Source organism: Tauraco erythrolophus, chromosome 2, assembly GCF_009769465.1.
Source record: "Tauraco erythrolophus isolate bTauEry1 chromosome 2, bTauEry1.pri, whole genome shotgun sequence".
Classification (NCBI taxonomy): Eukaryota; Metazoa; Chordata; class Aves; order Musophagiformes; family Musophagidae; genus Tauraco; species Tauraco erythrolophus.
In genome coordinates, this window is record NC_141466.1 from 68029856 (window position 1) to 68057421 (window position 27566).

Consider the following 27566-nt stretch of genomic DNA (forward strand, 5'->3'; position numbering starts at 1 on the left):
CCTGCACTTCATAACATCTAGTTAGGCACGCTTAATACTCATTGATTAGTTATTCTAAGCTGAGGGCCCCTCAGTCTCATTTGGGGCTAATTAAATATTTGTTGGACAAAAGCAAAGGTGTAACTGTAGTGATGACTCCACTGTCTAACGATCAGGTCATTCATTCGGGATGGGAAAGATCTGGGTTCCAGTCACTGCTCTATTCAGTGTTTAAGCATTTTAACATTAGTTACTCGCTGCCAGCTGGCTGCTGCATTGGTCTAAAAGACACAGGTTAAAATTCCCTCAAGCAGAGGAAGAAATTGAACCTACGTCTGCTGCATAAGTGGATATGTCCCAAATGCTTCAAACACTGAGATGCTGCAGAAAAGCAGGTGTGAGGCGCACCAGGAACCATTTTGTGAGAACAAAATGATGTTTACATTTGGTATAGGGGCATAGATAGCCAACAATAGCTGGGATTTTGGCTTCAGCATCTCCTATTGCCTTATCCTTCTTCCTTGTGAATATTGGGCTTTGTAGATCACATTTCCTAGTACCCAGATCTCTACATAAATTCTAGAGGGATAGCTGGAGCTGTGTCCACATAGAGGTCTACATTTGACTAGCTGTCTGGCTTCCTTTTATAGTCAGGTGAGAGAGGTGGTTAAAGTCCCCTCATTCTAGACATCTGCTTAATATTGTTCTAGATGTGCATTCGTCCCTCTCGATTGCCTTTGGAGCCTGGGGTGGTTAAATCAGATACAAGTGACTGCACTGTCAATACATATATTCAGTCATTGCAATCCCAGGCTCTGTGCCCAAATCAGGACCATGGGTTCCACTAGGTGGAAAGCTATCTGAATTTGTTATACCCCTATGACAGGCATTAAAATATCTAACTTTGTCAAATGACCCACATGAAAGACTTGCACCGTACGAGCAGGACATGAAGAATAGAGTTCTGAAAGATTTTCCATTGATGTCATTAGTGCAGGCATCACCCCACGCATTTGTCAATAAGGTGTGTATAATTTCTGGATTTATATTAACATGGGGAAAAAAGTGCAGAATAAAGACAAGTTTCTCTCTCCTACTGTTCTCTTGTAATAGAGCAAAATCCAAGAATGGGGGACGTTGCTTGCGAGAAAAATTAGACAGACTGGGACTGAATTTGCCTGCAGGAAGAAGAAAAGCAGCAAATGTCACGCTCTTGACTTCCTTGGTAGAAGGTAGGGTTTATAATATTGCAATATAATATGAACGCAATTAAAATGTTTCCTTGCATACAATACTTTTCAGCCACAGTGTTAAATACCATAATCTGTATTTTGTTCAAAGACGAGAACTGACCTGCCTAAAGCCACAGACAGAAGGAGTAGAAAACTGGAAGTTCACTCTGAGATGTCTTGGCTCCCAGCAAGTGTTTTGGTCCTGCAGTTTCCTCAGCATTGATCTGTGCTTTCTGTGCTGGGATCTGACTTACAAATCGATGATCCAAGTGTTCTTGTGAGAGAGATGAATGTCTTATACCAACTCTATAAGTAGGCTTGTTTATCCTCCTTTTTTTTTTTTAACTTGTGAATTTCCTGGAGCTGATCCAAAAATGTGATTATTTTTTTTCCCCATAAGAAGACATAATATTTAGACAAGCCTTTTCTCACTACACATAAATGAATGAAATCTGTTTTCAGATAAACTCTAGACAGGCCCAAGAGATACTTTCTTGGCCTTTATTTGTTGTTTAAATATCATTCACCAAGTACTGCCAGGCTCTTCAAGCCTTCAGCTGGGAGATGCAGGTTCAAACCCCTCAGGCAAAGGGAAGAAACTCTACCTGAATCTCTTCTATTCTGGGTGAATCCACTAAGTACTCGGTTTGCTGTCTGGCTGCGAGTAGCAGCTCTGGGAATTTCAGATCCCTCCTCCTTGATGTTGAGAGCGCTCTGCTCATCCTAAAGGTCAGCACCTTCTAGGATCATAACCTGCAAGGTCCATATAGATCTAGGCAAGTAGACTGAGGTCTCAGCACATGTTACCATTCTAATCATAGAATTACAGAAAGGTTGAGGCTGGAAGGGACTCCTGGTGATCTCAGTCCAATCCACCTGCTCAAAGCAGGGTCAATTAGAAAAGGTTGCTCAGGAACTTGTCTACGGAGGTTTTTATTATCTCAAAGGATGGAGACTCCATAAGACAGAAATAGTGCTAAATCCTCAACAATGGAGGTTTTTCAGTATCTAAGAGGAGGGACTGAGGTTCTCAGGGGCCACTCAGCACACAGAACTACAATGAGGCTGCTCTGAAATACAACTGTTTCTGTATCACACCTACTTGTAGTAAAGAGAAAGTTGTAATGTAGATACAGTCTTCGAAAAGGTACCAGTTTAGAGGAGTAAGGGCTGTTCCTACACTCACAGACCTTCATGGATCTTGGGTCTTAGCAGGGATGAACAAACAGAGATATATGGCCAGCTACTCATTCATTACAAAAGACTGAGATTGAGGAAGCCCCCTTTCAACTGCTGGCCTGGGACTGGTGGCAAAGCACCTTTACTGTAAGTCAGAATTAGATCATTTTTTCCAGGTATGGAGCTGTGCTTGCATCCCTGCCCTTTACTCAAAGCCAATAGCAAACCTAGTATCAAGCTTATGGTATTGCTTTTGTTCTTGGACTGCCCTCCTGTGAGTCCTAAAGATATATACTGAGGAGCCTGAGCTAACTTAACAGAGACCTGTTTGCCTAGACATGCTAATCATGAATTTTGCCTACTGGAATTTTTGGGGAAGGCACCACCATGCACATTAATATTCCAACAGAAAACAAGAAGCAGCTCATTTTCTGTCTGTGTAACCAATTCTTGGTCTAACTTGGCAGTGCTCATTGAATCCTTTGTGGTATAAGCTGTCCTCCCTTTGTACATGCAGATATTACTTCCCAGTGGTACTAACTCATAGCATGATTTCTGCAAGAAAACCCATCCTTCCATGGCTCTTGCTGCTGGAGGAGGCAAAAATGGAAAAACACAGGCTTATTCTGGGTTTTGGAGGACATGAAGAATATAACATTGGATTTTTCTGTGTGATGTCAATAAATAAATTGACATCACGATTTTTTAGTCTTATTAAATCCCTAAATATCAAGTGTACTGTGTGGACTTCTTATAAGAACTAAGGATTGTGTCACTCTTTATTACTTTAGATGGTTTTAAGTTTATTATTACTAAAGGTCCTCACAGTCTTTAATGTATTGAGGCTTTTAACATCTCTGTAAGGTAGGGATATGGTCAACCTCTTTAATATTTTTTGAGGTATGAAAAGGCAAAATTAGTTGTATGGTGATTAGGTGTATTAACCAAAACCATTTCGAATGTCTCTGGCGTGACTAAGACTTCTCTTCCTCTAAATAGACTATTGAATTTTGAGGAGTACTGCTAAGCTCAACAGAGGAACTGCAATTAATTTCTAGGCTGTGGTGGCCATGTGACAATCCAGACTCTATGAAAAATCTACGAACTTACTCCTGTGTTGAAAACTTCCTTCTTTTGGGGTTCAACATGTCTGCTGGGTGTTTACTGTTATTTTTGGTCGGGTTACATCTTTAGTATCTTTGGTAGAGACTTCTGGGGCTCAAAGTAGGAACCGTTTGACAGATCAGTTCTTTTCTTTACGTTGTTATCCACATAAATCAACACAATAGATGGAAAGACAGAGGGGGAGAATGAACTCAGCATTGCAGGACCCTCCACGGCAGTATGGGACTGCTTCGTGCAACCTGTAGGTGAGGGATGCCCTCTAGTGCCTAGATTAGATGACGGGAAAGGTCATTTATCGCACCAGCTCGAAGAGGAAAATTCCTACATGTTAGCTAATACAGTAAAGGCTCCTCCATTAAATAGCAGCATTGCCAAGGCTAAATCTACTGTTTCAAAGGAGTCAAAAGCTTCCCCAGTAGGAGCAAAAAAGGATATGAGAAGAGAGCAGATATCCCCATCTGTTTGGACAGGTCACTTAAAAGCTGAGACATAGTGTAAATATCGTTGCAGATGCACGTAAAAGCAATGCATGAATTAATTTAAACTCATCAGATTATTTACAAAAATCAGAAAAAGCATTTACAAAAAATCTATAATTTGTTTTCCTGTCAAACTTAACTAAGACATGAACTTTGCTAGACATAGGATTGACTGCATTCATCATTCGAAGACCAAAATTCTTGAGAAAAATAGATCAGTGGTTACTTTTTTTCACCCTTCTATCAACTGTCACGCCTCTCCCCCACCAGCCTTTGTTTAAATATGTTTCCACTTGTTCCTCCTCCCTTCACACCCTACAAATAGAAAAAAACCTTTCCTCCCACCTCCTGCCTGTCCCTCCTCCCCCTGAGTAGCATTTCTGCTGGGTAGAGCATCTGGAGGAGGCGAAGCTGAGAGAGTGTAGGAGGTTCAGATGCCGCGTGTCCCTCTCCTGGGACACAGTTTCTGCCTTCACTCTGTATAGGAGCATCGCTCACTCTTGCTAGACCCAGGGGACACCCACGCTTCTCCTTGCACCTGCCCACAGAAACCTGTCAAGGTACGAGGGCTGGTCTCTCCACTGAGGCTTTCCAGAGCTGTCTCTGCCAATTCAGCTTCAGCGACTGTCCTTTTCCATCATGCAAAGCTCTCTGGTCAATTGTCAAATTATATAGGAAAGGCAGTGCTGCTTATAGCTGCAAAGCCGTGTGCTGGGTTGAAGGAGAAAGAGTCAACGGTCCCCAGCACCCATTCTTTGTCTCTGCAGGAGGAAAGAGCTGGGGATATTGGACATAGGGAAATTTGGTCTGAGATTGAAACAAGGCAACTGGATATAAAAGGCAGAGATTTTAGGGGGTTCTACCTTTAGTATGACTCCTCCCTGACATAAATAATAACTAGGCAGAAGAAGGCAAATCTAAGGTGAAAGAAAAGAGGTCGGTTCATCCACATTTCCAACATGTCCATTTTCCCCTAGAATAAATATTGGTCCAAATCATGATGCAGAAAAAGAAAGAACATCTTTAATGACATTTTTTGCAAACTACTTTTCCACACCAAGCAGACTGACTTCCTACTGTGTAGTAATACTAGGGACCTTTATTCACTGAGATTAACAAAAAATAATACACATAGAAGTTTACATGATTCAGTTCTCAATACCTCATCATTTGGTCCCAGTTCAAAATGAGATCTTTGCTCAACAGTGAGATACAAGAAATCATGTTCTGCAGAGCATTTTCATGTCCAGTTTTCTATTTTTAATTATAATTTGATTTTGTAATTTAGAATTCCTATTCCTTATATCGTATAGAATTGTGTGTTTATATGAATACATACACCTACTTATAATGGGCATTCCTAATATATATCAGCTTTTCAGTAAAAACATACTTTAAAAATCTGTAGATTCCTTTTTTCACAATAGGTACATTCATTCCTATCTATATACATCCACAAGCAGATAAATCCTTTTGTTTCACTTTGCTTACGATTTTCTCACTTTATATATCATTAGCATTCAATCACAATCCCATCTCCATGTAAAATGGACAAGTTTTATACCTTTGTATAATTTTCTCAGATCATCAAAACCATTTAGTATAATCTTAGTTCTAATAAATCATATACACCATCTTTGGAAAGAAAAGTTTTAATAATAATTCATATTTTCATTCCCTTTCTTTTTGATGTTAAGTGAAAACATACAAATTTCAGTCAGTTTGTTGCTGACCATGTTAAATAAATGCCTCCATTTCATCACATAAAGTTTTATTCTTGAAGAAACCAAGACTTTTCCAATGGCTAAATGCTTAAATGCTTTGCTGACTGCATTCCTTGCTTTGTTACTTGGATCTGACTGGAACCAGGATAGAGCTGTCTGGAGAATAGCAATTCCACCTGATGACAGCTTCAACGGGTTTGACTTTTATCTTCTTTCCATGCTGGCATGAAAACAAACCTATCAAATGTTTTACTGGAGTTTAGTTGAAGAGCAAAACCTGGTACTCTTCTGCAGTTGACTTAGTGTTTATTTAGCTGAAATAGAAATTTTGAAGCAACTCTACCGAAATTTAGATATTATGGTTTAAATTTGTACCCTTTCTCATCCATGATGATGAGGATAGACATTTTAAACACCAAACTGGCAGTCAGCTATATGCTTGTTCATTCTGACTCACTGTTAACATAACACTAAAATAGATTTTAATTTCACTGAAAGTTATTTTACTCTTCCAGAAGTTGTAAATGAGGAGAAAATCATTTCTCCTTTCAACTCAGAGATAGTGGTTGCTTGCTAAATTCTTATTCTTTTTAGGCAGACTGGAAATCACTTTTAAATAATCCAAATAATGCAGATTATTTTGAGTATAATCTTCCATTTTTGCATGTAAAATTGGTTACAGCTGCAAAGGTTGTTGTTGCCTGATGTCAGCAAACAAATTCCCTGGGAGCGGTGAAAATATTTTACTGCTACCTGAATCCAGTTATGTCAGCTAAACACACAACAAAGCATTTGTTCGTGGAAAAGAAAGATATTTTTCTGGTAAAAACTCCAATGATAGAAAGGGAAAAAATAAACTCTGAAAAGGTGGAGAGTAGAGGAATAAAGGTCAGTGGAATAGAGGTCAGTGTCTGTGATCCCTTATGCCTCATGCTGCCCCTTGTACAGGACCACTCCTCCCATGGAAATTTTCACCTTTCTTGGCTTCACCAGGTCTGTGCAGAGCAGATTCAGTCTTGCTGGGGACAGGATTCATCTCATTGTCTGTATCACAGTTGTTTCTGTCCTCTCAGGTCTTATTGCAGTTAACAGGGAGAAATCAGCACTTCTGGGTGATTAACAAATTAAATAAAATTAAATTAATAATTAAACATTTGATTAGATTGCTCAGAAAAGCTGTGGAATCTCCACGGATGGAAATCTTCAAGACAAGGCTTGAAAAGGCCATGAATAACCTGATCTAAGGCCATGCTTTTAACAGAAGGTGATCTTCTGAGTTCCCTTCTAACTCGGACTTTTCTATAATTCCTCTGATGCACTTTTGCCTTCTACTTTAGTATGAGATGACACATGCTTCAAGGGCTAATTTGTCTCTATTGACTTGAAAGTATAAGATCAGGCATGAATATTGACATTTAATCAGATGAATTCCACTGTACATGTTCTCAAAGGGTCCTGAATCCCTCCTAACTGTTCACTTGGAGCATCAGCCTGGACTCCAAAAAGCCAGGCTCCAGTGCTACCTATCATGATGACAGCCAAATATATAACTCTGAAAAAAAGAAAAATTAAATAAAAAATCCACAACACCCTAATCCCAAAACTATTCTGGAGCACAGCTCTCAGTCACTCATGCAGCTGTGCTTCAGTATACACTTCTGGTAGCTGACCTATTTCTAGCTTCTATGATGAGATGAGAGCAAGTGTCATCTGGAAGTGCCTATTTCCCATCAGAGAAAGACTAACTTAGGCGCAGATGTTCACACTCCAGGCAGCTGTGTTTGATCAGATAAATCCCACACCAAGGTTGTCAGAGTCACAGCACATTGGCCAGAGTGTTCAGTAAACTCTAAAATAAATTCCTGAGTTCTCTAAGCCGGTGGAGAGGGCGAGGTTCTTCCAGAGGTATTTGACACCCAACATGGAATTGGGTTATGGCATCCAGCCTCTGTAGTGAGATAGAGAAGTGCTCAGTGCCTGCCTCTGTCACAGACTTCTCATAAAGCCTAGTAATGTACACCCTTTGCCTTGATTTCCCCACCTATAAAACAGTAACTGCGATCTTCATTGTTGTCTCTTTTTATTTTAACTGGTTAATTTTGATTGCAATCTTTTTGGAAACAGGATTGTTTCTTGTGCTCAACTTCGAGATCTGCTCATCTCTAGTGTGGGGCATTTGTTCGTGCCTGCTGGCTTCATCAGCAGTGTGCCCAAGCAGCCAAGAAAGCCAATGGAATCCTGGCATGTATCAGAAACAGTGTGGCCAGCAGGAGCAGGGAAGTGATTGTCCCCCTGTACTCAGCACTGGTGAGGCCACACCTTGAGTACTGGGTCCAGTTTTGGGCCCCTCACTTCAAGAAGGACATTGAGGTGCTGGAGCATATTCAGAGAAGGGCAACAAAACTAGTGAAGGGTTTAGAGAACTTGTCCTATGAGGAGCGGCTGAGGGAGCTGGGACTGTTTAGTCTGGAGAAGAGGAGGCTCAGAGGGGACCTTATCGCTTTCTACAATTACCTGAAAGGAAGTTGTAGGGAGATGGGGGTTGGTCTCTTTTCCCATGTTATGAATGACAGGACGAGAGGGAATGGCCTCAAGTTACAACAGGGGAAATTTAGGCTAGATATCCGGAAGAATTTCTTTACAGAGAGGGTTGTGAAGTATTGGAACAGGCTGCCCAGGGAGGTGGTGGAGTCCCCATCCCTGAAGGTGTTTAAAAACCGTGTAGATTTGGTGTTGAGCAATATGGTTTAGGGACCCTGACAGTGCAAGGTGAATGGTTGGACTCAATGATCTTGAAGGTCTCTTCCAACCAGATGATTCTATGATTCTATGATTCTATGAATCCCTAAGCAAATACACTAAAATAGATGTTATCCTCACAGCTCTCTCCTGGGGTAGGAGGCTATTTTTCCTTTAGAGATAGAGAAGTGAAGCACCAAATGCTGAATCTCAGCTCTTCAGAGTGATTTAGTCCTACCTTCTACTAATTTCCATGCCTTAAACGTCACTGATGAACTGGGCATACAAAATTTGATCAGCTACCGAGTATTTACTGGTAGCAGGGGAGGGAGCTAAACTCAAGTGTCTTGACTAGTATTTTCTCATGAGAGGAACGATGTCCTGCTCTCGGCTGAGACAGAGTTAGTTGTTCTTTTTAGCAGCTAGAAGGGCTCTGTGTTTTGGTTTTAGTCTGGGATTCGCTGAGTTTTGATAGCGCACTGGTGTTTATGTTTGGTACTGAGACATCAAGGACTTTTCAGCTTCTCATGTTTTGCCAGTGTGCAGGAACACAACAGGAGGGGGGGAGCACGGCTGGGACAAAGGGTCCACGACTCCCCTTATGATTTGAATTTAGGATTGAGGACCGACTTGGTCGATGAAGTATTCCATATCATGCAACATCATGTCCAGTATATATATAAGGGTTGACTGGAAAGAAGGACTTTTGCTCTTCTGAGTGTTCTCACTCTTGGTCTCTTGGAGTTCTACCTCTCTCTTTTTGGGCCTCTCACTCATCCAGGATTGCAGTATTGGGGCTTAAAAGTTTCAGGATCATTTGCTGGGATGGGACAGGCCTTGGTCATAGGGTGGTGAGCAATTATACTGTGCATCACTTGATTGTATATATTATTATCATTATACATCTATATCGTATTATTATTGTAAATAATAATAGTAATAAACTGTTCTTATCTCAACCCATGGGTCTCCCTCACTTTCCCCCTTTAACTCTCTTCCCATCCCCTGGGAGAGGGGCAGGGTGAGGGAGTGGCTGTGTGGTGTTTAGTTGCTGGCTGGGCTAAACCATGACAAATAACCTCCCTATCTTCTGGCTGGCACCATCTGATGACCGTGCATGAGCAGGCCAAACAGCCTGAAATCTGTGACTGAGACCGGGAATGAATGTCTACAAAAGTGATTTTATCATTGTATTTTTTTTTTTCTGAGTTGAAGAAATTCTGTAATGATAATGATAATGATAATAATAATAATAATAATAATAACAACAACAACAACAACCCTACAAACTAACTGACACGTTTTGTTTGCTCACAGGGGAAGCATTACATTTGGCCAGAGATTTCGGCTACACTTGTGAAACAGAGTTCCCTGCCAAGGCAGTAGGAGAGCACATTGCCAGACAGCACATGGAACAGAAAGAGCAGACAGCGAGGAAAAAGATGATCCTAGCGACAAAGTAAGAAGGGAGGAGAAACTAAAAAAGAAATCAGTCTGTCACTTCTCCATTTTGGATCTGGGGGCTGAAGGAGGGAGGAGTGGGAGTATGGAGCGGTGACTGCTTTCACAACAGTACTCACTGACAGCAAGTGAGAGTAATCCTCTTCAGAGATGCTGTAAGAGGAACCTGATTTACTGAAATGAGATTTTAGTAGCTATGCTCTCATTGCCTGCGGTTGAGGAAGCACATACATCTTCTCAGATGTTTTAGTTTAGATGAGAGGAGGGGACATTATTACATGATAAGATCTATAGGACAGAAACTGTCTTTGTCTCCTGTTTGTGCATGAGCACGAGATCTAAGCTTATACTTAAGTACTAGTTACTGTGGGATGATTATCACTAGTCTGCTGGGGGAAAGCTGGTTTGCAGAGGGACAGATCCTCTCTGGATGGAAATTGCAAGAGTCCCTCTGAAGTCAAAGGTGCTGGAATGACGTACACCAGCTTTGCTGAAACCATTAAAGACACATAGAGAGGCCTGACTTTGCTCTAAACAAGACACTCACCTACCTGGAGCAGTAACATCATGTTAAGATAATGTTTCTTCTAAGTTAATTAACCTTGACGAGGAAGGAATTAGCCTTCATGAGCCATGAGAAACAGGAATAAATAGTCTGCATGGAACAACGTAGACCTACACCTGGTGTGTGGTATGTGTGCCTGGGGTAGCCTTAAACATACTCATACACTTCCTATGCTGACTCCAGTGTTACATAGTGAGGCTGCAGCAGAGCTGAGGACAGAAACCCAGTCTTTCAAACCATCATCCCAGTGCTGGAAATGTTTGGGAATCGTCCAGACTGGGATAGATCCAACAGAAAGGAATCGCACTGTAGTAGGGGAGTAGGCTGACCAGCTACAGGATTGTCCTTTGTATGCCAACGTCTTCTGCTTTGTTTATTGTGGGGCACAGGATTCCTGGTCTTAGCGTCGCTCTTGTATCCAGAGCTCTTGTAACCACCACTCTGAAGGTGACCCAGAGTCGACATGCATTGAAACATCTCAGGCTTGTGAATCCCATGAATACAGCCTGTGATCCTTCCCTGGGGTGCTAAGCAGAGCACAATGTGGCCCAGGGGACATTTACTGGTTGTGAAGGTGATAAGAGACCTCACGCTTCATGCTCCTGAATCCCTTGTAGGTTAAAAGTAGCATTGTAAGTGGAATACGATCTTATTCTTATCTACATCCACACTTGTTTTAAGGGTCCAAGAGGTTTCAGAAACATGAGAATAAACCAGACGTCAAGAAGCAGCTCCTCTCTGCAAGTTGTGTCTCCCCATTGCTGCATAGCCCACTAACAATCTGCCCCCTCTAACTATGGAAAAGCTGATTGTACTGATGGGCAGCACAACCTAAACAAGACTGAAGGCTATAAGTTGTCCCAGCTGGAGGATTTGCTCCACCTATAAAATGTTACTCAATCATAATGACGCAAATCTCCCCTTTCTTTTCTGGCTCTATGGGTTATAACAATCAGTGGGCAACTGTTATGTCCTACCTCCAAAGTCTGCCCCACTGAGGGATACGTAAGGGTCTCACTACCCTTTCTTACCACTCCATACCTACTTTCTCATCCTCCTTTACTGCTGAGATGGTGAGCCGTGGGCACGCATTACTCCTAACCGCCATGAACTTTGGGCTTGTAGGCTGTTATCCTGCACTTGTAAGGAAAAAAATATATTTTTCCCCCCCTTCCATCAGTTAAAAGCAGCAGCAAATTGATCAGAGAGGTCCGTCGATAATACAAGGACAGGCCACGTCCTACTGCAGTCAGAATGCCCGTAACAGGGACTGAAGGGTCAATGTCTGTGCTACTGCTGCCCTCTCCTGCCTGGAAGGAGAACAGTGATTCACAGACCAGCCCGGACCACATTCTGCAGGAGACACGGGTCCACGACATCGTAACGCTAGCATGGTATTTCCCAGTCATGCTTCCATGTGTCTGATACTAGGTACTCTAGTCATTTGTCAGGAGTTTCAATTATTCCTAGGCATTTATATGATCTAGGTTTGTAATTTCAGTAATTTCACAACTGCCCTGCCCCATGCACTTGAGAGTTAGGACACCAGAAAAAGTGGTGGATTGCTACGCTGCCACCAAAACTGACACTGAAATTCCACGGTGGTAAGATCACATTGCAAGCTTTGCCTATGGAAAGAAAGGGAGTGTCTTTGCCTGCGCATGTTGTCACCATCCACTCTGGGACTGAGTTAGAAGCCCATAGAAGTGTGCCTTTGGCAGAACTGATGAGATCTTCCACTGCTAGGTCTTGAGAAAAAATAAGGGGAAAGAATAAAATTATTTCCACAATTCCTAGTATATATATAGAGAGATGAAACTCCATTCTGGATTCAATTGCTTAATTCAGTTGCGCAAACATAGGTACCTACTGCCATTTCAGATGAACTGGGTTATCCAGCTTGGTCACCAGCTGCTGCTCCAGAGCACACAAGTCTCTTTTTGTTACTGTGTTGTATCTGCCAGTTATTATGAGTATCTTGGGTATCACGTGTCTGTGTGTAGGTAACTAAATAGAGCCCTTAATGTCCACAATGCAGAAGTCTCTGGTGTCCAGTAGAAGCTTCCAGTGTTATCAAGGGATTCTATACCTTGTAATCAATCAAGCAATCCACTCCCCCTGAGTGGAAGCAGTTCAGCCGCCATGCACAAAACTGTGGCTCATGGGCTAGTGAAGACTAAAGACTGCTACTTTAGGTACTAATAGCCCTCTTTTAACACATGGAGGTCACTAAGCTTGAAGTAACGTACGCTGTCCTGCTCAGCCCTATCTGGTTTGAGGCTATGTTGATAGTAGTGCAGTCAATTAAATCAGGACCACTTTCTGATGTGGAACAAACCATATTCATTGTGTTAAACTACTTGATTTTCCAAAAGTACCTCTTGGAAACAGTCCGTCACATTTGCTAACTCAAGATCTGCCTAGGACACTATCCTAAAGAAGATGGTGTCATGGCCTGTTCTAACAGTTTGATGGTCTAGACAATGAAGAATCAGAATCTTATCAGATGATTATCATGAGAAGAAGAAATAATTGGGCTGTGTAGCCAGTATATGGCACTGATCACAAGTGACAGCAAGGGCAGGATGGTAGCGAAGCAAACTTTGGTTAAGACCTGAAAGGATAAGAAAGGGGTAAACAATGAGAGAAGTCAGTCTCCTACTATTCTCTTTCTCTGCGCTCACTGCCTTTCACTGAGTAGATGATTGTCTGGGTACTCCAGAGCAAGATGCTTCAAAAAACAGATTGAATTTTCATGGTTCTGGCCAAAGGGTGCAGATTCTGACCTGTTAAGCCTAGACTCTTTAGAAAGGCTTCAGAACATTTCTATCCAGTCCACACAGAAATGAAGGGAAAAAAAATAAAAAAGAAAAAGTTTAGATCTGGTTTTAGAGGGCCTTTAAGCATGGGTTAGTTCACCTTCCAGAGATGTGGAAGACTCTGAATGGCTTTATAACAGGGGACAGAACTTCATCAGGTTGCAGCTAGGACGGGTACAGAACTGCTGAAGGCCGTGTGATAATTCCACTTGATGGAGAGGCACGCTGTCCTATGGAAAACATCAGAGAGTATCACAGCACAAGGCCTTCCACATGAGATAGAGGGATGGATACACACACATTTACACGGACCAGAAAAGAATAGTGTGAATAACAATTTTATTGTGGGATTGCTTATAGTTAGTACAGAATAACATCTGGCTCTTGATATTATGCGCTCAATTTGCTAGTTTTCTGAAAAGTAGCTCTGAGATTGGACTCACCAGACCTCCTGACCACCTCTCTGATATCTGATTTTTGGATGCTTGGTAACTCTGCCACACTTGGAATGTATAAGACTCATGGGCACACATTTCCCCCAGTCTTGTACTCATCACAAGGCATTTGCTTTGGCCACTGCTAGGGATAGGATCACGGGCTAGGTGGGCTCTTGTTCAGATCTAGTACAGAATTTTTTATCTTTTCTTGATCATATGCTGGAACATCTGACCATCTATCACAAATCATTAGATGTCTCCCTTGCAGGAGTGACCAGGACGCTTTTTTTTAATTTATTAATCTCTGGCCCCTAAAACAGCATAACCGTCTGTCTTTGCTTTTTCAAAGTCACAGTCCAACTCAGCAAATAACTGTCAGCCCCCTCCCTGTCACTACCTCAGGTGATATTTCATTGGTAGTGGAGGCTCTGAGACACCACTTTGCCTAGAAATCCCCTTGAAAAAAGTAGGTTACTGCCTTTTACAGGTTTTCATGTATAATAAAAAAGTTTTTTTTTCTTTCAATCTGCCAACACTCAGCAAAGACTTTTGACATGTGAAGATAGAAAGGAACTTAATTGCACACTTGGTTCTGACACTTTCCTTTGTCAAAATCTAAGAACTTTTAAGATGAACTTTTTCAACAGGTAGAAAGTAGAGGTTGGAAGAAGGAGAGAAGAGCAGTGCTGACAGGGCCGACTGGGGATAGTAGATTGTTTAGAAGCCAAAATGACTGACTGTTTTCAGTTGTTGAAAGGAACTGTTTTTCCTCTAAGGACCTGAATCATTAAAACTGTATGCTGCATTTACATACATTTCTGCTGAATACCTCTCTTTGCCTGAAAGGCTAAGACTGCTGTCTTTTCAAGCAGTTGGTGTCTAGGTCCATACAGATGACAAGCGTTTACAGAAATCAGGCTTGGATGAAGTCCAGCAGCACAGCAGGATATAGCTTTCCGCATCTCCTCTCCTCTTAGGAGAGAGCTGTGGTATCCAAAGTTTGTGTCCAAAACTTGCAGAACAACTGTGATATAATGAAGGGTAAAAACTGGTTGGTATAGCTTCCTTGCTTGTAACTGGGCAGTCAGGTACCTTCTAAAGGCCAAGGAGCTAAGTTTACCAAGTTATTTTCCATTATGTCCCTGTCCCAAAGAACAACGGTTACAAGGTGATAATGAAGAACTTGAACTTTATCTAGGACCAGATGTGCAAAGCGTCTTCTAGAAGAAATCATGGACCACAGAGATTCTTTTTAGTATTAGAAACTGGCCTCAGGCACAGTGATTGCATCTGTTCTAACAAAGTAAGCCATGCATACACTGAGTCATCATATTGCAATTGTCCATATTATTAAAATGTTAGAATGGCTCCTTGAACTCTCCCAAATATCTTCTGGGCATTTTCTAGGAGATAGCCCACACCAGGGTCCATTCTCTGAAAGACATCCTGTTTAGGAGGCTAGACGAGCATAACTATATGGACCTTATCAGATGATGACAATTTGCACAACGATATGAGAATGACCCCTAGCACTGCTTACTTTACTAGGTGGCAGTGTTTACTAGGTTACATGTAGTCACTGTGACCAGTAGTAGGTTAATCCAGCTGACTGTCAGGCTAGTATCAGGCAACCGAACTGAGTGTCCTGATTCTCTGGTGGACATCATGCCCTCCTGACCTCCCTTTAAGTGCCAAATTTCCAGTACAGTCAATGGAGAATGGTATGTTCATTTGGAGAAGTCCTGAGAGAGAGATTCAGACACCTCTCTTTTTTAATTAACTGTAACATAAACCAATTGAAAGTAAGTAATATTTTTATCCATCCATGGTCCAGATAGTACACTTCTGAGGGCATGCACCAAATGGAGCTGGTTTGGTTTCTTTTTTAAAAAGTACATTGGTAGAATGCAATTGCATTGCAACCATAACCCTTGCTTCTAACGTAGGTAAACTAAGCCAGACTTAACATTGCCAAACTGGATCCAATCTGGGAGAGAAATCACATTTTAAAATGTCAATGGTAATATGGTTCCAGAGGATTCCTGTTCAAGAGATTCTGTGTCTTGCTCGCTCTGAGAATTTGGGGCAGGGAGGCAAGAAGGGGATTCATCTGCCTTTAATTTCTTTAACAATGCCTCTGCCAAACATTTCTGTTATGAATGAGATCACTCAGGATAAGGTGACAGTGTTATGCGAATCAGCTTTATGGAAAGAATTACACCTGTCTTATTAAGGATTTCCACTTTCCTTTTAGACAAATATGTAAAGAATTCCAAGACCTTCTAAGTCAAGACAGATCACCCCTCGGATCCTCCAGACCGACTCCAATATTAGACCTTGACATCCAGAGACATTTAACACATTTCAGGTATGATTTTGAAAGAGGAATAATTAACTAAAATTCATAATTTTGATAAAGACTACATATGATGTTATAATGATGTTTGTTCCCTTGCCTGGAAGACTGTAATGTCCATAATCCTTCTGTTATCTGTACCTATTAAAAGCACGTTTGCCCAGCAATGTAGTTCAGGCTAGACGCATTCACCCTGCTTCTACGACCAAAGTCTGAGTTTGAGTACGTCATTTCCTACTTCTGCTGGCCAGATCTTCCCATCTGGCTAGAAAGTTGCCTTGCTCTAGATGTGAGCCAAATAACAAGCCAACAAACTAAGTGGATGGTCCAAAAATGTCCAAAAATCAACATGTAAAGAACTGTTTCAAAGAACTGGTTACAGACCAAGCAGATTTGTAAGGCCTATAAAGCCTTAGAGTTATGTTGTGTATTCTTTAGCACAGACAGTTAAGTCACTCTTCGTTCATTGTCTGGGCAGGCAACTTTTGTGCTCCAATATCTCAACATCTTTCAGTTATGAAGATTCTGATAGAGCATGAAGCACCTACCAGCCAGATGGTGGGGTGGTACTTAATGTTTAGTCCCTCAGACTTTGAATGGAATGCAAAACATCCACCATTCCACCTCTTTCATCGGTCTATTGGGGGATGGGGAGAGGCAAGGATAATGCCTGATCCACAAACACACATATTCCTGTTTATGCTTACATATACCTGTGTGCATCTTATGCATGCAGAAACACACCCAGACAATCCCATGCTATTCTCATGCAGTGATGTACACACACACATGCATACCACCTATATCTATGTATACTTTGTTATACATGCACACTCCATAATGCCTAACTACACATATACACTGAGGAAGACATATTTATTTATACAAGATACTCATAGAGGGATTTTAATCGGCTACCCAGACTTACGGAAAAATTGAAAATTCCCCATTACATGCACACAAAGTAAATGTGATACAAGGTAGCTAATCATCAAGGATTCCCATGTTTAAAGAAGAATACGAGTCAGGATGAAATGCGGAAGACTTCAGCTTCAAAAGCTGTCAACTGGTACAGCTCCCATCCTTCTTTCTCTGGTTCACTTCAGTAGATTGGAGTACAAAGCTTCTGTAGGCAGGTCCTGGATCATTCAGTGCTTTCTTTTATGCCTTCTGTAGGCAATAAGTGTTGGATTGCAGATGGACATCTAGAAGAACACAGGTCTTGATCCTACACAGATGATTCCCTGGACTTGAATCAGACAGCCTTGTCTGATGTCTGTGCTTGGGGAATGATGAGTACTGCCAGACTCAGAGGCTGCAGTGAGACCATATTCCTCTATTGTAGAGAAGTTGAGGTCAGATCCGTCTTCTGACCCAGACATCTAACTCTGCTCATCTACATGTAGGTGCCTCCATTTCAGCCAGGTGTATATCTTCTGCTGTAGTCTCTAACGATCTCATTTGTATAGCCCATGAAATCTGCATTACAATTAAGGAGGTTTAACATAGACATCTACATTAGTGTGACTTGAATTTCTCTCTAAACTCCATTGACTGAACAGTTTGGTCTAGATCTCCAGCTGAATGGGAGCTTAGCCAACCAGTATGCACTAGAAGCTTGCATTGTAAATAGCTAAACCTAGTGTAGGAAAAAAAAAATGTTATTCCTGTCCCATGAATCTGGCAGACTTCACAGCTAGATCATCTGAACCACTCCTACCACTACTTGCCTTCTTGAGATTAAATATCACAGAAGGCACTTAAGTTTATCTCAAATGCCAGAAAATGTGCAAAAGCGCAACTCATTGTGTTTTCCAGGAGCATTAAGTATTTTCTGAGACAAGTTTTCAACACAAGACCAGTTCTGACCAATGATTTGGTTCCTCTGGCTTTCTCTCATTCTGGGGAATGATCCTCAGACTGAACCAACCTCTGTCACTGGAAATTTGCACCTGATCAGTTGGGGATGAGAGAAGAGGAAGAAATTCTTGGTACCTCAACACACAGAGAAAGTCCTTGTAACCCAGGAACATGCTCACTCCTGTTTGAGGCATAGGACAGTCTCCTGCCGGTCACAAGCATAAATAGCTGCTCGTCACTATGCATCAGATGACAGTTATTTCATTAAAAGGTTTTGAAAGCATCTGCCTAATATAAAACACATGTATAACACTAAGAATTCAAATATTTAAAGTACATTGACCGCCACATCCCTGGTCATAGGTCCCACCTAAAATTCAATTTCCAAAAAAGCAGGTTGTCCTTATTTATTACAGTAAAATGAATACAATTATCATATATCTATGTCTATAGAAAAAGAGCTTTGCAACTGTATGCCAGAGATGGATTTGACCTTCATATCGCAGTCATTGTCAAATACTCTGATTACATCTACAATAGTCAGAGTCTAAAATTGAACTGTCTTAATTAGTGATTGGTTCTGATTATAAATATAAATTTTATGTTATTTAGGACCAAAATGCCCAAGAGCTGTTGGTGCTCTACAAACAGGTGTTGCAGAGGAGACATAAATCTGAAGCAGTGACTCCATACAGTCATCATAGATTTTATAACACACTTTTTCAATAGTGAAATTTTCATCTTCATTTCTATCTATATTCCAGAACTGTGAGCTTTCTCGCAATAAATTCTCTGTCTCTATTCTATATAAATCTCTAGACTGGGACGGAGCCAAAATATTATGTCTGGCAAGGACAAGCCATAGTCTTTCACTGGAATCTCTGATAAGGTTTTGTGAATGTTTTTAGCATAGATATACCACGTTTTTCAACCATTATCCAGTATGAGCTGATTTTTGACCATGGGAAATCTCATAAAGTTTCATTTAGATTTAATATAACAAGAAGACCTTCAGAAATTCTGCCTTGTAAACCATAATCAAGGCAGCAAAGAAACCACAAGATAAAAGGTTGGTATTTTATACATATATGTATATGTTTATGCCATATGATGTCAGAAAGTCAAAGAGTTTTTTTATGATCAGAAAAATTCAGAGGAATCACACAAATCTCTATTATTAGAATAAGTCTGAAGTTAATGAAAGACTTTTTGAAGAGCTATAATATCTGATACCTACAGCAGAATCCAGACTCTGCTACCTTGGGGTAAAAGGGAGATTTCTTTAGGAATATATTACCCTACAGATGGTTAAGTGTAGAGTTATGTGCTCCAATTGCTCATGATGTTTCTTGCTCAACCTTAATAATAAAGACCAGGGTCCACAGACTGGCACAGGTCAGATTGAAGCAGTGTTTCCCATCTCCTCTGTTTAAAATCTTCAAGCTCACACTCCTCTCTGAAATGTTTCCACTAAGTCCCAACTCATCAAGATCTGTAAACATATGTCCAACCTGAAGTACAGGATAGTCCCTGTGAAGGGATCATAATTGCTGGGTTTGTTCAAACTCCAAACTCAAAGTTCTTACAAAGCGTAAAACAGGGGAAATCTTCAAAGAAGCTGCAGTGAGCCTGAAAACTGCTGAGTTTTGCACAACTTTGCCAGGTGCGCAAAAACCAGAGGCTCTTCTACACCCCTGGTACAGCGATGTTCACGCAGCTGCTCTCTGAGATGCCCGTCTGACCTGAATACAGAAAACTCAGTGCTACGGAAAGAATGATTTCACAATATTGTTTGACCATGAACAGAAAATTCTGCAGACCTTTACTTTCATAGCAGCCACTATTGTGTACTGCCTAAGCCAGGGCAATATTACATATGCTTTATTCAAGATTTCCCCCTTTTCAATGCATTTTGAAGTATCTTACTGCAGAGAAGTTATGTTGATATTAGTAAATAAAAGAAGTACCAGGGCACACGCAGGTGTTGGCTACTTCTTTTTAGCAGGATCCCTGTTTTTTTTCCCTGTCTAACTAGCATTGCCCCAAACTATTCCTGAGTGGTGAATATATATTACTAATATATATATAGCCTGAGAATTCAGGGAAGCACCAGCCCTTATTACAGCCCAGTTAAGTGCCTTACCTATGTTATAAATAACGTACTAAGACTTAGAGAAGCCCAACATTATCAGGGCTGGATCATAAGCCACTGACCTTATGGACTAAATATTGGCAGCTCAGATTTCTAAGTATATGTGTAAGTGTGGCTTCAAGAAGAGGTGATATGTTGTAGGGCCACCCAAGCTGTAAAGCTTTTCTTTAATTTCTTTATGAAAAATGCAAAGGAGCAAGTAGAATAATCCTGTGGGTTGTATCTGGTCTGAAAGCCACCACTTGAGCTACTCTGTCCCCAGTTTCTGAAGACTGTATCTGCATTAAGCCACAGGGCAAACACGAAAACCCTGGAAAAATCCATTTCCATTACTAAATGCTGAAGTGTTTTGTCCGTATACATGAATGTATCTTTGTTGTCCTCTAAAGGCTGATCTGTGTAAATGCATTTATGAGTCTACTATATTAAAAAGCAAAGCCAGTACTTCATTGCTAGACAAGAACTCAAAAGTTTCTACAGTTTTAGCTAGAGGAACCTATTTCTTCCACTCTTTGCTTTCAAAATAAAGTAAGCATGAGGAAAGGGAAAGCATGAGAGTGAGAGCGAAAGAAAGAGAGTGAAAAAAGAAAGACAAAAAGGAAATATTTAGATAAACCTTAGTTTCTTTTAAAATACCTTCTATCACTTACAATTCAGAGGTATTCTCCCCAAAACCCCACAGAATCATGTGAGACTTTTGTATATGTGTGCATGCATCTATGTATGCAAGAGCAAAAATCTGGGGTTTTAATTTCTCCTGGAACTTAAACTGATGTCAATAAAGCTGAAATTTCATCTTTCTTTATTTTTTCAGGACAGAAAGGTCATAAAAATCTCTCTTTAGCATTGTAAGTTGATCGCTTTTGGATTTAGATCAGGTAAAGAGACTAGTTTCATGCTCAGTGAAACAGAGACAGCTCTCAATTATCCAAGATGACAGAGGGAAAAAAGGAGGTGGGGATATTTAGAGAAAGCAAGAAAATTAATGTAAACAAAACACATATAGAAGGCTTTGAGAATAATTCACTTTAGAAAAGCCTGGAAATGGTGAAGCAGCTCAATCGTGACCTACAGCAGATGAATACAAGCCTGCCTGGAGACACAAGAGCTCTGAGACACACGTTCAGAGACTACATGGCACAGGCAGTTTGTGATGAGAAATAGCGAAGCCTTGGTTAACCCCTAGCACCCATAATCCTGCCACTAACTCAGCAGAGCTGAATGGTGACATCGGAGGCCAACAGGTTCTTCTGCATGTCAGTATGGGAAATGGCTGGGATTAACTTGCATATCACACATCTTTCTGATATTTTTGCACTTCCCAGACATTTAGTGCATCCAAACCTCTCCAGAGTGGAGAACCAAACCACACGAACCTATCATTTTCAGTTGTTTGGATCCCTGCTGTGAAGAAGTGAAACACTTCTGTTATATTTCAGAGAAGAAATGAGGACATGTAGAAATCAAGATCACAAAAAAGATACATGCAAACTAATCTAATAATCTGTGTGGGTATGGTCCTGGACACTGGAACACAATTGTCTGTAATGTTTGATGGCTACTGGGGTTCCTTGTGTGTATTCAGCCTAAACCAACTCTTCCTGTTCCAAGCAATTCCCAGGCACAAGTCGGCCTTATCCCAGTCAAGAGGGTGTTCCCAGTTGGAAGCTTAGATATGGCCACTACTATGCAGGTTAAAATGCTTGAATAATGGAGATAAGGCCAGGCTATGCTAGATCACTCATGACCAGAGGAGAAGCCTGGGCATTCCTTACTTTACTAATGGAGTTATAGGTGACTAAATGCATCCTTTACCTTCAGTTTTAGTAGCTTGATGTGCTTAAACAAGCACCCTATCGATCTAGGGTCTTTTTAGGTGTAAATGGACATCCTGTCTCACATTCACCTGCCTCTCCCTCAGTTCAAGAGTCTTTTGTGAGCCCTGCATCACAGCTATCAATCTTACAGATACTCTGGATGTCCCATGGCATCTTTGGTGGCATGGATGAACCTGCATGTTCACTTTCCCTCCCTTCTCTTGAAGCTATTCCCTTTTGTAGAGGAAAATTTAAGACTGGACTGAGAATGGGAGCCCATGAGAATCATTACCTAATGTAGTGGCTTCTGCACTAAGCCAAAGCTAGAGCTCTGGATCTAGGATCCTGCTTTATTCATTTCACACTTAGGTCTGTTGATAAAATATCAATCCATCCTTCAGTCGAAGGATCAGACTTTAGGGCATTCCTCCAACTGGATCAAATGTCCAAACCACTAAATTGGTATGTACTTCTCTCTTCTGTTCCACTGTTGCATCTGAGCTTCCCACAGACTCGGTCGGGAACCTGAAAGTCACACTGACAGGTGTCTTCTTGTCTTTGGCTTCAACCTGCCCTTGCATTAGAATAGCTTTGATTTTTTAAAAAATTTTTGGCAGAAATCTTTTTTAGCTCCCCAAAATCTCATGAAAACTACAGTTACCAGAAAATTCACCAAAAATGACCCACCTTCTGTGCTGGGAAGCTGAGAAACATGACACAAAAAACTCACAAAGAGAAGACTTGTTGAGATTATACTCGAGAGAGCTGTGTCTGTTTCTTGGCTTACACATACAGACTCCCCGACCTCATTAGCCAGCCTCTTAGTCTCGCTTTCTTCACTTGTAAAATAGGGTATAGACATACCTTCTACGTCTGCTTTTGGGACACTTGTGTCTGTAAGAATCTGCAATGTTTGGAAAGTTCAGATGTCCTACTGATGTTATCAATCGTACAGGGAAAGGCAAATACCTACTGACTACAGAAGTTGGATTTGATCCTTCAACTTCAAGGTTGCATTTCATCAAGATGCAAAATCACATTCAGATCATCTATTTTATATATAAAAGATAAAAACAGCGAAACAGCAAAGGGAAAACTACTTTCTTGCAAGTGACACTTCTTTCAGTGCAGAAACCTTATAAACACAGACAAAAAAATAATAAGCTCGTAATACTAAAGCTAGATAATGAAAGCAATCAACATCCTCACAAATTATTCTGTGTTTTGCCTAGCCATCCAGCTGATATGAGACACTCTTCCTACGAAACTGTTTGAGACAAGAGTTTTGTCGTTTAGCTAGTCTCTGAGCCTGGAGCTGTCAGCCTCCTGCCAGTGCCTGGCATCACACTGACAAGGTGACACGAAAAGCGACAGGCAAGAAACCAGAGGCTCAGGCTTTGGGAGCAGCGAGAAAGCAACATCCTTCTTTTTGAAGGGTAAAGAGGAGCAATGAAATGGGCTTTGAAGCTCAACGTGTTTTTTAAATTGTAACAAAGAGCCAAGCCCAAAGCCTTACTTGTGGGTTGCCTTTACAGATGTGCTTACCCTCCTTATATATTGTTCTCTCTTTTCCACACTTCTTTGCTGGTCAGGAGGTAGAGCAGCTGCTGTTATAATCCCAGTCATCTTGATTAGCAGCTCCAGCCTTCTGTTTGAATGCATGGACTGGAAGGAGCCTTGTGCACGATGAAGTTCGTGGCGGAACACCTCTGGTGCCCTCTAGAGTTCCCTGATTTCCATGATCTCTCTCAATCTCGCTTTAAATTCAGTTAGCCTGAGAGGAACAACACTGATTCCTAATGCTGAGGTACTATCAATCAACAAATTATTCCTTTCTTTTTAATTTGTCCTCCCTCCACCCCTTCTTTTCCTTGGCTCTTTATTTACCGAAGGCATTACAGTTCCTTCCTCTGGGATTTTTTTCCCTCTCTCCCTTTCCCAGGGATTCTCTCTTTGATCTTTCCATAAGCAGGGGTTTGATCATCTTCTCCTGCTCTGCTTATGACCAAAATCCTTTTGGAAGTATAGAGACATTTTTGTGATTACAGTGTGAATTTCTAATATTGTAAACAATTTTTATCATAAGTCTTATGTTACTATATTCCTTTATAGTCACAATTTATAGAGTCAAGAGAACAGATGAGAATCTGTTTCCTTTTCTTTATTCTCTTCATTAACAAATAATTTCCATGATTACCAAGGAAAAGGCAAATATACCTTCATCAAAGATGGAAAATGCTTGAGAGGCTTGATTTGTTTTTCAATCCAGCATTTAAGGTCTCCTAAAGCATTTAAGGCATTCTCATGTTTCCCAGAAAAAGAAATGCCATCCCCTCATTTCCAAATTACTAGGTTACAAAGTTGCATTGTCCTTTGTCATCAGTATGTTTATCATGCTTACCTCTTGGTCTTTCTCATTTGAGGAGGCCAGTGGGGTTTCTCAGCTACATTAGTTGTCACACTGGAAAAAGTCTTTGCCTGGTTGAAAGCTGGATGAATCTCATTCGTTTCTCTGCCTTTCCATAGGGTAGAGACATGACTGTTAACTAAGTGAAAGGAGAAACTGAAGGAGCTGATGACTGTGTGAGGGACATGCTCACTCCTTTTCCAAAATTATCCAGTCACCTTGGATCTGTGGTCTCACTGGTGTATTTGGCTTCGCAGGCAGTAATGGGCAGCAAGGCCATTCTCCTTCACAGTTAGACAGAAGCTTGTGCATTTTTTTCTCATTCCAAACCAGCAAGTCACAGCTTTATCCAGTGTTTTATTTGGAGCATATAATGTGCTATGCTGGAAACATTTCTTGGCAGACATCCAAGGGCCTCTGTAAGCGCCATGTCCACCACAATGCTGTGGCTTAACCACAGCCACAGTCTTCAGTGTTTCAGAAGTATTCCCTGGGCAATTCTCCTGATGTGGAAAATCAGTCCCAAGCTCTAAAATATACAGAGCTGAAACAGAATATTTTGGAAATATGAGGCATCAGCTCTAGCGTTCTTTTCTTAATTTCTCCATTGCTTTTATACATGGTAAAAGGAGGTCCATCTGCTTAGGAGAACATGTTCTTAATGCACTTGCTTGGTTATAAACAGAAAACAAGCATGAGGGCCTACTTTGAAAGGCAACTTTTGTATGTGTTGTTTGTCACTCTGATCCTATAGACTACTTATCTCTGAACTATATGCTGGTCATGTTCCAATGTTTACCTTGACAATCATTCTAACTTTTGTCATGATTAGGCCTACTGACTTCTAAAGTAAAGTTATCACAATTTAATTCTCTAGATAACCTTCACAGGACAGCCCTTGAAATCAACAGAAGCACCTGAAAGTCAATAGGGACATCTCTAATTCAGGATGTTACTTGTATCAGTGAGGAGATTCAAATCTTTTCCCATTTCCTTTACAGCCATCAAAAGTCTTATCGGATCTTATTATTTGTCATCTACCATGTGTTGTTAAATTCAGATAATCATGAAGCAGTTTTCACATCCAAAGTTCTGAGGAAGTCCAACCAATAAGTTCAAGCTTGCATTTCCTTCATCATTATTGTTTTAAAGTATTTATTTAATTTAAATGAGGGTGTAAACATTCAGTGCAGATGGCCTCTTCCCTCCCACCGAGAGGGAATCTGTTTCTTTCTCTTCATGTCAGAGTTTCACCAGCCTGGGGTATGGAGGAGTCCTTGAGGTAGTTGCCAAACAAGAGTCCAAGCCTCAGGCACACTTGGATTTTTTCACTTTTAACTAAGGTCATCATTAAAACATGAGCAGACATAATTGCATCATAGCACTGGGCAGAATTGCAGGCAGATCTGGATGTCCTTAAGCACAAGGATTTATAACATGTTGGCCTGATATTCATTGCCTTCTTTCTGCAACTCTCCACACACAGTACCAAAATCAGAGATTTTAGCTTTGTCTTTTAGAACAATAAATTTAGTTTACAGGAGTTGCAATGAGGTGCACTACAAAGCTGAGCATACTCAGAAGACTCCATTATGAAACCACCATGTTTAATTTTAGGCTTTTAAACTCAAATGAAAGTATTAAAATGAAAGCGACTCGTTTCATAGGTGTGAACGCATTTTTGCATACCGAAAATGAACTAACTTCAGTGGGAGCTCAGTTAGTCTGAAAAATCAGGCTAAATATGACTCTCAGGAAACAGATTTGAATGCTTTGCTGTTAATCTTCTGTCAGTTATGTCTGATTTAAATGTAAAAACAATTTTTCTCCCCAACTTGAAACTTACTTCCATCAGCAAAGGGAAATTATCCAACTTTCTTAGATTTTTCAAAGACTTTAATTTGCAGAGAAATAAAGTCCACCAAAATTAGAGCAAGAGAATTACTGATTAAAACGTAAGATAAAGTAGAAGATAAAATCTCTCAGCCTTTTTATGATCATTACATAAAATATGACTAAAATAATACACCCTCACAGGTGCATGACAAGGAAGGCTGGTCAGAAATTTTCCATAAAGCAGTTTCTCTCAATAAGCTTCACGGGAAAATTAATAGGCTCTGCATATCCCCATCTGTGGAGAAGAATATATTCATCAGGAACTGAAAGCAGAGTTGTCATGAGAGGCTGCAGTGCCATTTCACTAAAAAAGAGTTGACTTTTTTTAAAAGAAATACAATGCTATCTTAAAAAAAAAACCAAATCTGCTGCATTTGATGATTAGTGATATATAAGAGGCTAAACTGTAAATCCTCTACCTCACCCCCAAAACCCTTTTCCTATGAACACTAGTTTTCAGACCGGAAGTTTAACATTCTGCTCAAGGTAAAATACCCATATCTAGGTGTTTCAATATAAGCTGGGTGTTTAAGCTTCCCAAGTAGTCAATGAAGATCTAGGACAAGATATAACTGAGTAGACAGTAGTACGCAGCATCTTTTTAGATGCTGTTAGGTATGCCATCAGTCCACTGCTGATTTAAAAGGGTGCTCTTCTCTAAGCCCTCTGCATTACCTGGAGTTAAATCCTATATCGTATCTAGCAATACTGTGCAGATGTCTCAGATGCAACAGGGCATCTCAAATCACTGTAGTCTCTTCTACACAGGAAACTACATTAAGTCCCCTTTGATGGTAATGGGCGTTCAGGCATTGTTGATGTATACACCTACAAGTTGGCATCTACTCTTATGCACCTTAATATCAGATTTTGTCCTATTCCAGTATTTGCTACAGTCTTGTTCAGCATTTGAGAACAAGAAAGTATTTCTATTCATGTTCTTAGCCTTACAGATTGTTTCTGTGACGACCTATGTAAGTTTTCACTGTGATATTCCCACTTTACTCTTCAGGGGGTATTGAGCTATCATACAAACACAGTACTATTCATTTTGCTTTCTGTTATTGTAAGCTCCATCATATTTTCATTTGTCTGGACTTATGAAGACTAAAAATGATGACAAAAATGCAACACAAAAATTCTGAAATCACCTGACTCCTAAAAGGACTTCAAAGGGCTAAATATACTCTTATCTAAATACTACTGCTGATCTTGTTTTTACTACTATTAAAAACATGACTTAATGATGACAATGATGATGATGATTTTTATTTTCCTGGTATGCCAGGCATTTCTAAAGAGAAAAAAAAAAAAAGCGAGTCCAAAGTTCAAGAGTCAT

The 27566-nt window shown here is 40.6% G+C and overlaps 1 protein-coding gene across 2 annotated transcripts in view; it reads left to right on the top strand.

The window, feature by feature from the left end:
• The window catches only part of TFAP2D (transcription factor AP-2 delta), a 51457-nt gene that overhangs the window by 20338 nt on the left and 3553 nt on the right, over nucleotides 1–27566 (top strand). For both annotated transcript variants that reach the window (XM_086623926.1, XM_086623918.1), the window contains 3 exons: nucleotides 1093–1211; nucleotides 9775–9916; nucleotides 15994–16107. In XM_086623926.1, coding sequence (XP_086480052.1) covers nucleotides 1093–1211; nucleotides 9775–9916; nucleotides 15994–16107 — 375 coding nt within the window. The remainder of the gene's footprint in view (nucleotides 1–1092; nucleotides 1212–9774; nucleotides 9917–15993; nucleotides 16108–27566) is intronic.